Genomic DNA, 11356 nt, shown 5'->3' on the forward strand with positions numbered 1-11356 from the left:
TTGTCTCCCTAGTGTCTGTCTTTCTTGGCATTTTAGGGTGACAGAAAAGTCCCCAGGAAGCCTCTGGGGATCAGTCTTTGCTGCCGTTGGTATAAGTGACTTTGTTCTTAGAACTCAAAAGCTTCCTTCTGGTAGAAATCAATTTTAGAAAAAGTCATTTTCTTGGTTTCCCCTACTTTTAGAGTGCTTTTACAGATGTGCTTGTAACCTCTAGGGATAGAAGGTGCTAGCAGAAAATGTCACAGATTTTTCCTAAAGCAGAAAAAAATTATGTTTTTAATTTTTCTGGAAGTTTCTGTTTTCCTTTAGAAGAAAATGGTTTTTTCTCCTGGAATTTTCCCAACAGCTACTTCCAGGTATACAACAAAATGAATGATATGGGTTTGCATACAATTTATGTGTATGTGTATGTGTGTATGTGTGGGCTGAATCATCTGTGCTCAGGGTAGGCTTTTTCTTTTTTCTTTTTCAAAGAAATTGAACTTGAATCTTTGCAGCAGAAAGAATCAACACTAGTAACTGGGCAGTAGAAACCACAGTCAAAAGCAGCTGCCAGCCCTATACTAGGTCAGCTGCATATATATATATATATATAATCTTTTATTTTAATCATCATCCTTAAATGGGAAAATAGTTTTGAAGTGGCAGCATTATTTACTCGAGATCATTCCTGTAGATAGTGGCAGATCCAAATCCCAACCCAAAGCTGTCTGACCCCAAGACCTTTGTTATTAACCTACTAAGTTATATTTTGTACCATCTCTGCACCACTTGATGTTCTGTCTTTCACACTTGCTGTTACTAGCCATAGACTGTGTTCTCCACATAGGTACATAGTTTTAGTTAGCATACAAAGAACAGTGGACTCTTCTGAAAGTTAAGAAAGTTAACATTAAGATACCAGTTTACTCAGTGCCCCATTTGATTTGTTTCCAGTCTCTCAATAGAATAGATAGTGAAGGTGTAAATAGATTTGTGCAAATAAGGGCAGTTTGTTGAGTTTTTGAAGTTTTTGATGATGCTTCCCAAAATAGCATTGAGCCAAAGGGTCATGCTTTCTCAGTTCTCGGGAAAGCCTGTGCCATTCAGGCACCCACACAGTGATTATTTTTTGAGTGCCTAGTGTACACCAAGCATTGGAGGTGAAGGAAGGATTTAGAAGCAGCCCCTCTCTCAGTAACTCCCAGTGTAATGTGGGGCAGATGATGTAACATAGAAGCAAGGGTGTGAAAGTGGAGATTTGCAGGTTTGGGTAGCAAGATCACTCATCTTTTAGGATCTGAATGTTCTTTTCCCACAGAGCATGACAGGGACAGGGACTGAAGCGAGTCTAGGAGGAACACTGTAAGTGGAAGAGAGCCTGGAGCTCAAGCCCCAGACCCAGCTCTCCCTAGCTGTCCCCTGGCTGAGGACCCCAGTTCCCAGTCTTCCTGTAGCCACCACCTGGCACAGGAGGCCCGGCACTGCTGCCCAGGGGACACTACAGGGAGCTGAGCAGAGGCCAGAGAGAAGGGACACCCCATGGCTCCAGCTGTGTAGCAACCTGTGCGCCAGTAGCCTACCAGACCCCTCTTCCCTTGTGTGTCCCCGGCATCCAGGGTAACAACACGATGCCCACTTTGCACAGTCAGCAGACAGGCAGGCGCATACAACCTAAGTGTGTCATTCAACTCATGTTCACAAACCAGGTTCTGTGCCAGATGCTAGGAATACACAGACGGAAAAACAGAGCCTCCCTCACAGTGCTGGGTCTGTAGAGGGAGGCTGACAAGGAAACAGTCCAACTTAATAAGCTGAAAGTCTAGACAAGAAGGTGCAGGAACACTGAGCATTGAGTTTCTTAGCAGTGTATGAGAATCTGTTTCTCTGATGCTATTCTGTCATGACTCTAGCTGTGGCACGGCCCATCTTCAAATCTCAGTTTCTCCATCTCTAAAATGGAAGTATGAGCTCCACATCCGCCAAGGGCCTTCTGACTCAGATGTGTCATGAGCCTGCCTCTTGTTCCTAAAACAAGGCCAGATTCTGCAGTAGACTCCTTGGCTTTATTCACCCCATCTCCTCCCTCTTCTCACATGGTGGTCCACCTCTGGCCTTCCTCAGAGTATGCATGGGTTCCAGGACTTCACTTATCACACAGTGTGCAGATGCCACCCACATCTGAATGCTCACCCTCTGTTTCTTGCTGAGACTGTGGCATAATAATAATAATATGCATTGGTTAAACCTATGTATGTATAGTAACCATGTATGGTTACTATAATTATGACATATTATCTCATCTCATCCAGCAAACTTGTGAATTAGGCAGTGCCATTCCGTTTTTCAGATGAAGAAAACTGAAATCAAGAGTTACTGAGATTTGCCCAAGACCTTTAAATTGGTAATCAGGGAGCCAGGATTTGAAAACCTGCTGGGTTCCAGGACCCTCCCATGCATTCATTGTACTGTGTCCTACAGTACATCCAGCCCTTAGGGGGATATTTCCACATATATGTCCACAGACATCTCAATTTCAGTGTGTCTGACATGGACCTCGTTGTTTTCCTGTCCTCTGCTTCCATCTGTGCCTGTCCTTTTCTCCTTTGTCTACCACAATAAATGCTATCGTCAATCCAGAGATGTCCAAGCTAGGATCCTGCGAATGTTCTTTGAGTCTTCTTCTTCCTGAGCCCCCAGTGGTGAATCTTCTACTGTATCCTGGTGATTTCTTCCTCCACTCTTCCTTGTCGAGCTCCTGTTGTCTCTTTGAGTCCTCACAGCAGTCTACTTGCCAGTCTTGTTGCCTCAACTTAGCGTGCTCCCAGGTGTGCCCCACTCACTGACCAGGTTGTCTTCTTACCAGCACACATGAGATCTGGACACTCCTTTCCTCAATTCCCCATGTTCTTTGGTGGTTGTACAATAGTGCGCAGCGCTGACTTGAAATTCATGCAGAAGACTTTTTTTATCTATTGAGAATTCTTAAAATATGTTAAATTAGTTAACAGCATTTAAAATTAGAAAATGCCACACCAAAGTTCATATTTCTAGTGTTTCTTGCAAAGGTGTAAAAACCTTGCACCTCTTGGCCCACATCCCTGTGGAGCAGTGGTTGGTGCAGCAGAGTAATAGTTGCCCTCTTTAGAAAGGGTGCAGGTTTTCTGGTTTACCAGTGGCTAACACCACCTATATCTTTTAGACCCTGGTCATGGCAATGCTTCCCATTACTTGCCCAAGGTCAAAGGCATTTGTGGTCATGACCCTTCCACCTAGAGTGAAACCCAAAGCCCTTGCATGGTTCTTCCCGGCCTACATGACTCAGCCTGGAGAATACCTCTGAGTCTTACTCCTGCTCACCACCTCCATCACATTCTTCCCCGAGGCCCCACTGAACCTGTAGTTCTCTAAGTTAAATGGCTTATGTCTGTCTCTGTAGGCTCCTGCTTTGGCGGGTCTGGTTTCCTTGCAAAATCCTGTCTGTTCTTGAGGACGCTGCTCCAATTCTCCCTCTACCAAGAAGCATTTCTTGCTCCACCTCTCCTGTTGAGACTGAGTCTTGTCCTGCCATGACGAGTGGTATAGACCTTAGTCATCCTCCTAGTCTTACTGTGTTGTAATTGTTGACTGTGAGTGTGAGTCGGAGGGAACTTGTCTTCTTAGAATATACAAGGAATCTAAAAAGTGTTGAATAAATGGATGAATCAGTGAAAAACTGACCTGGGAAAATACTACTCTAGGATATGATGTCATCTCTCCTTTACTGGGGTTTGGGAGGTAGGGAAGAAAGCAATCCAGGTCCTATTTGTTCTCAAGCACTGTCCCGTACAGAATGCGTTCACAGTGATACTTGCAATGTCCTATCAACTGTGAACCTATTCTTCAGTAGTTGTTACATGGTACAGCCATTGGCTATGGCACATTATTGCGTTTTCTGAATTGTAGTGTTGATAAGGAAAGCATCCAAAATTTACTGAACATGTACTGTGCCATACCCTGGTGGTACTGTTGACCCCATTTCACAGGCAAGCAAACTGAGATTTAGAAGTTTTATCAATAGTTTCAAGGCCATATGGCCAGTCAGTGCCAGATTTGTTACCTGGATAGAGCCTACTAAAAAACCTGGGAGCAGAGTCAGAACAGACCCACAGTCAGAAGGGCTTTCAAAGGGAAGGGAAGGTTCACAGTTTGAACCCAGAGCTACCTAATTTCAAAATTAGTATTTTAAACCACCATGCCATATCTTCTCAGTGATTTTTTTCTTTAGAACAATGAGAAAGTAAATGTATAAATGAAGACTTACAATTGTATATGCAGTGAGATTCCATGTATTAATTTAGAAAAGAAAATCTTGAGACATAGACAAAATGACCAATGAGACACACCCCATTATGTAAGCAGTGAGTGTATTCCTGTAGTAGGTTACCAGAGACATTTTTCTTTTGCTCTTGTGCCTTTTTCCTCCTTAAAAACATTCTAAATCACCTTTAATGGGAATGTGTTAGTTTTGTGTGTGTATGTGTGTGTGTATGTATATGTATTTCTTTTTGCAGTGCTGAAGACTGAGACCAGGACTGTTGCACTTACTTAGGTCCCCTCCCTTTTTTATTTTGAGACAGGGTCTTCCTAAGTTGCTATGTGGCCCAGGTTGGGCTCAAGCTTTCGATCCTCTTGTGTCAGCCTCCCTGAGTGCTGCGAATGTATTACTTTGATACTAAAAACAGTCCTGTCATTGCAATGGCCGCAGCATCTAAGAGTGTGGTGAAGAAGGAGCTGGTAGGAGTGCCCAGTTAACCAGTGAGACTCTCTGAGATGCTGCAAGGTCGTAATGAGCAGACTGCACCAGGGATGGCAGCTTGTGCATCCTTGTGTGCAGAGAAGTGGAGCACTGTTTCTCCTTTCACCATGTTCTCTCCTCCTTCAGGTGCTTACACACCAGAGCCCCTCTGCAATTTCCGGTGGGCTCTTCTCTCAACTGGCCTCATGTTCTTTTATCACTTCAGCATCCTGCAGATCCTCGGCCTGGTGAGTTGTTGATCTCCCCTTCTATCTCCTCTGTTTGGAGTTCTCCATAAATCTTGATAATCCTGGTTGGTGCTGGTGTATCATTTTGTTTTGAAAATACAAGATGCTAAAGGCCAGAACGTCAAATTGATGTGTCTGGGTTGCTGATTTATGATTTACAGCCTTGGCCTCTCCAAAGTTTTCTGAACCCTTTAGTAATAGCTGTTGTCTTCATTCCTGGGTTGGCAAAGATACCCTTCACCGCTGCCCACTTGAACTACACTAGGAAAGTAGTTTGCTCAAGACCACATGGAGAGATAGAACCTTAACCTTGGCCCTGGGCCTGGATAGGCCTCTGACCTTGGATCCATTCTGGCCTGCGGTCCTTTTTCAGGCACTGCCCTGTGTTGTGTGGCCAGTGGAAGCATGGTGTTGAGGAACCCTCACAGCCTTCTGCAGAGAACTACCTGGGCATAGAAAATGGTTGGATCCAGTTGTTGAGCTATTTAGAGCCCACGATCGCTGATATTGCAAGTGTATCTGGGTGGTGGTATGAGGAGGAAGAGCTCAGGAGTGAGCTCAGGAGGGATCAGAAAACCAAAAGTTCAACACCTGACTGAATGCCCTGAGTGAGTTGCCTTGCTCTTGAGGACAGAGAATTCTCTACCTCTTCATGACATGATCTGAAAGCTCCATCTTCCCTGAGAGGTGATGAGGACTTCTATTCAGTGTGAGCAGGATTGAAGAGCTCTGGTAGGAAAGGGGTTTTGGATGTCCTCTGGACAGGAGTGGTATGTCTGGTTTTATTTTGGCAGCATTAATGGAATACTAGCCATGCAGAGCCTTGAGTGACCTTACATGATGAGGATGTGCAACTGATGTCTCAAGCACCTTGAAGAGATGTTACCTTTTCTTCCTCAGCCTGGTGAATGCCTCCGTTGTAATTTGCCAGGGCTAGGCTGGCCAATAGTGTGAATGCTTCCTGTGCTTGTGGGAGGATGTATTATGCACCCTTCCTTACCAACTGGTCCTCAGTGATACTCTGAATTCCAGTGGCCTGTGTGCTTGTGTTATCATACATTCCATGCTTGGCTGTGCTTCCTAAAAGGAAGACTCCACTCACTCGACATAACTCCCCATCCATCTTTCATGAATATGTGCAGATGCCCTAGACCTCATGAAATCTCTGGGGACTCAGCCCTGAGCCAGCATGCCCCTCAGACCTCTTCATGGCATGACAGTGCTCAGTGGGCACTGTCTGGTTTGAGATCAGATGCAGATCGCCCTATTTGATTGATTATCAGCTAAGGGACAACACTAGTAACTGCTCTTTCATTTCATAATGTCTCTCCAGGGATTAGGCATTAAGTAGATAGGAATGGCAATGACTCCCAGACCCTAAGCAAAAGTGGACAGCTTTTCCACTGGACCTCCTACTCCATTACTTCCAGAGAGCTTTAGCCTCAATCCACTCCAAAAACCCAGAACAGAGATTTTATTTATGAACAGGCTGGGATTGGTCAATCCCTCCTTGGCTACTCTCCCATTAGCTAGAGAGGGCCAAACTGGCAACAGCCACAGAAAGCCTAAGGATGGCGAATGCTCACTCTGCCTCCCTTGTCCCTGCAGGTCACCGAAGTGAATTTGAACAACATGCTGTGTCCGGCCATCTCAGACCCATTCTACGGCCCCTGGTATCGCGTCTGGGCCTCGGGACACCAGACTCTCATGACAATGACCCACGGGAAGCTGGTCATCCTGTTCTCATACATGGCTGGGCCCTTGTGTAAATATCTGCTAGATTTGCTACGGCTTCCAGCCAAGAAAATAGACTGAAGGTGCTTCTTTTTTTTGTCTCCCCAAGGAAGCAAGTCCTGACTTGACTTGGAGAACACCCAGTTCTTGATGAAATCATGGGAGAGGACACTAGATGTTGGCTGTGTTTCTTTTTTCCTCCTTTCTATCCCCTTCTTCCACCACTCTTCCTTCCTCAGTTCCTCCCCCTGGATGTCTCATTGTGCCTGGGGTGTGGTGCTGGGGCAGGATCTTTCCTCCTTCCCTCCCTTGGCTCTGTCTCCCCCTCCCAGTGGCCTTATCTAGGGAGACGGCAGTCAGCAGGCCTCTTACTCTGCTTGTTGGTGCTTTAACAACAGCTGGTTGAGGAGACAGGGAACAACAAACAGTAGTTCTGCCTGTGTCACAGCAATGAATCTGGGCTGTGTTTCATTTCTCCACTGCCAGGGACCTCCATGTTCATGTGGGGATCTCCTTTTGTCTCCAGCACAGCCCCCACTGTAAGGGGACATTAGGCCTTGTTCTCTACCAGCAGCAAGACCAGAGTCAAGGGATTTCCCTGGGCCACGTTATTCCCACTAGTGGCATAACTCAAAGTAGGGAACCACCCAGCCGCTCCCTCCAGGATTCTGCCTTGGTGGGAGATGAGAGCACCACCCCTGCTGAAAGGCCAGATTCTGAGTGGGTTGGGGAACTGTTGCAATGATGAATCCAAAGGGCATAGAGTAAAAATCAGAGTATCAAGCAGGACCCTGTGCAGATTGCCAAGGAGAGCTGAAAACTGATCCACATCCCCATGAGAAGTGAGCGTACAGATTAAGGAAATAATCAGTGAAAATGATAACTTGAGAAACCTGTGATTGGAACCATGTTCCCTGTTCATGTTGATAATAGATCCCATTTTAATCTGCAGTGCTCTTTTAGCATGCTTTCCTTTGTCTTTGTCTGTGTCTCTGCCTCTCTAAGGCAGCTTCAAGGAAAAATGAGCTTCAAGGAATTTGGCATTGTTTTGCTTTACGTTTTTGATTGTTTTTGGATGTTTCAATTAGGAAAAATCTTGCAATAGGGCCCATTTCTGAAAGTCCCTGGAGATCCATTTTTAGGGTTTATAGCATACAGCACATCCTGGTTTGGGAAACCACAGCTCCTGCCAAGCATTGTTTCCTTCCAGCCAGGTTTCTTTGGTACAGCCAGACTCCATGGTGAATTGTGGAGCACGGTAGGCAGGCATCACATGCTTCCCATGCTGCCTATCTGCAAAGCCCATGTCTAGTTTGAAAGGGAGCTGCTGAAGGATTGGGTCCTTGCAGGTGGAGACTGAAGTGCTGCACAAGGGCTAGCTTTTATTGAAAGCACCTGATTTGTGCTCAGTCCTGTGTGGACCTCAAGAAGGGATGCTGTAACTAGAGGTTTGCTGGTTCTCAGTTGCCTGCTACTAGATCAGATTTGCTTCAAAACAGAAATGCTCATTCTATGACTTCCTCCAGTGAGCCTCCTCTGCCCTCCACCACTCTAGACAATCTTGTGCCCTGATTCAGTACCAGTATTTCATGTGTAGCCTTATTAGACACAGATTGAGCTTCAGTGGTTTAGTGATCATGCCTTTAGCAAAAGCACTTCTTGGAGGCAGCAACATGTGGGAAAGTCTTAAGTACACAGAGACCTGAGGAAGTAGCCCTGGGAGGGACTGTTCTTTGGCAGAGGTCTGCTGGGATTAAGGGGGTCACTTGGAGGAGGGCACAGATAGCCAGAGGGGAGGGCATTAATGCCCTTGCTATCCTTGAGCTCCTTGCAACATGTAACCTTTGGTTTTTGCCCTCTTTAAGAACTGGGCCAAGCCTCTCCTGCTACGGTTTCCCTCTAGTGGAAGCACCTCTTGAGTGATTGGATTCAGCCTACCATGTGTTTAAAGCTGCTTCATGTAGGAGTCTGGTGAGAAAATATGCAAGGGCTCTGTGGCCCTTGGCCTCTCTAGAAAAACTAAGGGTGGAAAGAGGGCATGGGAAGAGCTCCTGGGGACCTGGCCTGGCCACTAACAGAACATGGCAGATCTATGCCTCCATTTGGGGACCAGCTGCAGAATACCACAGTGGTGTGACTGTAGGTACGTACTTTCTTCCTATCTCTGACATAGCACAGATTGCAGTCATTTTGGGCTTTCCCTGTACTGGCATGCCTCCAAAAGCTTGCCTCTGCCCTGGCTACCACTCAGCACTCCATTCTGGCAGGCAGTTTCTGGTGCTTGGAAGGAGAGATGAAAGTGAAAGCCATGAATGAGCCCAGTATGTCCAGGCCAGAGACAGATACACCTGTCAGGGAAAGAGCAAAGTGGAGCGAAGTTACAGTGGCTCAATCTGGCTCACAAACGTGCGGGTTGAATGAACAGGTAGCAGGCCACTTTCATGGGCTCCACAAGGAATTTGGGGATTTGAGGAGGAGTGGACATCTGAATTGTTCTGTCTCTCTTACCTTGTCCAAGCCCCCATAGTGACAGGTAATCTAGTCAGAATCATTAGAGGCCTGCCTTGTGGGTGGCCCTCATATCTTTCCAGCCACCAGCCTGCCACTGGCCCTGGTACAGAACCAAGGAAGAAGCTGCAGTTTGCACATTCAGGACCAGTGGGGTCTGGCTTCTCAGTTTTTCCTAAGAGCTTTCCTGTTAGTGCCCAGACCACTCCTTGACCACTCCAGCCCAACTGCCATCTGCCATTTTCCCGGTATGTAAGCTCTATGCATGTATGCAAGACTGTCTTTCAGTAAGCCTCAGGAAGGGAAAGGAGTGGTCCCTCGAGTCCCAGGTCACTATAATCAAGGGTCTAAGTCAATGAGAACAGTCTGTTGAGCTGGCAAACTTGCAGCATTCATCCTGAATATCAGGGTGCTGGGTGGCACTCTGAGTAATTTAAGCACTTCCTCACTCTCAGTATTTGGTTTTGGACACCAAAAAAGATCAGGCCCAATTTTCTCTCAGAGGCACAGTGACATGCTTCTGTTAGCCTGAGGGCACCACAGGAGATTCCAAGGCTTCAAACTCCATCTCCCTGAGTTAACATGCTCTCTTTCTCTATGGACCTGCTACCATTCAGAAAATCCATTTTCAGGGTCATTGGGTTCAGCAGGGCAGTACCTCAGCCTAGCTGTCAGATCATCCCTTTTGCTATAGCCTCCATCCAGGTTTCCATATGTGTAACCACTGCGTTCCACAAATAACATGGTGTCAGCAGGTTTCCATGATCTGTGGGCCAGCCCAGGTCCTGGGCATAAGCAGGGTACTCAGGAGGCCGTACACGGGCCCATTCTCCCTCTGTCTACCAAAAAGACTTTCTGGGACTTGAGGACATTGAGCCAGCACCATTTCTAGTGAAGGAGACATGGTGTGTGTGTGGGGGGGGAAACAAAGGCCATGTATGACACTGTAAGACAAGATACTGGTGTTGGTTTTGGTTTATCAGGAGCAGACACATGTAAGGGATCTCCACAGGCTCTTCAGGCTGCTTAGCCACTGCCCTGCATGCCCTGGAAGACCCCCAAAGGGCCGCTGGACTCTTAGTGTAGCTTTGCCCTGGGATCATTGTGGCCACATAGCCTTGAGTTTCCAAGGGGAACTTTCAGCAAGAGGGAACAATCCATCTTCCTGTGTAAATAGAGTGACCCCATATGTGCTCAGGAAAATGTAGTCGCTTGCTGTTGCCCTTAACTTTGGCATTTTTGCATACTGGTTTGCTACTCAAGGCACTAAGCAGACAAAAAACTCACGAAAAACAAAACAAAGTCATGGAAAAAACTAAAAAAAAAAACATTTCCAAAGCAAAGGTGTTTTTGGAAATTCTTGCTTTTTTGATGTCAATGTTGTGTTCTGTTTTAAATCCCTCTTCAGTTATTTTGGTGTTATTCTAGTGAAGAAAAGAGGATAGGCTGATGTGTAATTATTTCTGCCTGGACATTGGCAAATGCCTCTGCCCCACTTATCTGCCCCCACTCTTCTTATTCCCAAACTAGGATTGCTGTGTGCTGGGCTGACCCCTCGCTCCTCCTCCCACCATGAGCACGCAGGGGCTCCCCTCAGAACCAGTCTTTCTAACACCTCTAATCAGCAGCAGGGTGAACCTCTTTTTCAGGCTGGTTCCTGAGTGCTCTGTGCCCCCCTCCTACAGTTTTGCTCATCTCTTGGGGTGTTTTGTAATGTGTTTTCTCTGTTTTGTAAAACCTTTTGATTGTACTGATGATTTCTGCAGTCACCTTTGGAAATAAATGGTCCTTAATTTGTGTACTCAGCGTTCTGAATCTTAGTCTCAGGTGTTTCTGTTGTTGAAGATCACTGAATGAATAGGAGCCCTCACCATGGGATTTATTGTTACAGTGTTTTCTTCATTTACTGTTATTAAAAGATTTGTGAGAACTCAGGAGTCCCTGCCTTGCTTCCCAGAACCCTCTCATAAGGCTCTCTGCTTTGGGAAGTAGACAAAAGGGGTTGTTTTGTTAGCCTTGTGTGCGGTGCAGAACCCCCAGTGGGCACCAAGCTCTCAGTACAGCTTTGCCTGGGGAGCAGTGTGCTCGCACAGCCTGGAGTTCCTACACA

The 11356-nt window shown here is 46.3% G+C and overlaps 1 protein-coding gene across 10 annotated transcripts in view; it reads left to right on the plus strand.

Moving 5' to 3' along the window:
* Positions 1 to 11047, plus strand: part of Tmem164 (transmembrane protein 164) — a 156388-nt gene extending 145341 nt beyond the window's left edge. For all 10 annotated transcript variants that reach the window (XM_013150200.3, XM_013150201.3, XM_063246275.1 and 7 more), the window contains 2 exons: positions 4904 to 5004; positions 6613 to 11047. In XM_013150200.3, coding sequence (XP_013005654.1) covers positions 4904 to 5004; positions 6613 to 6819 — 308 coding nt within the window. In that variant the 3' untranslated portion in view covers positions 6820 to 11047. The remainder of the gene's footprint in view (positions 1 to 4903; positions 5005 to 6612) is intronic.
* The last annotated feature ends 309 nt before the right edge of the window (positions 11048 to 11356 follow it).

This window comes from Cavia porcellus, unplaced genomic scaffold (genome assembly GCF_034190915.1).
Source record: "Cavia porcellus strain 051 isolate PalLab524CR breed Dunkin Hartley unplaced genomic scaffold, mCavPor4.1 scaffold_3, whole genome shotgun sequence".
Lineage (NCBI taxonomy): Eukaryota > Metazoa > Chordata > Mammalia > Rodentia > Caviidae > Cavia > Cavia porcellus.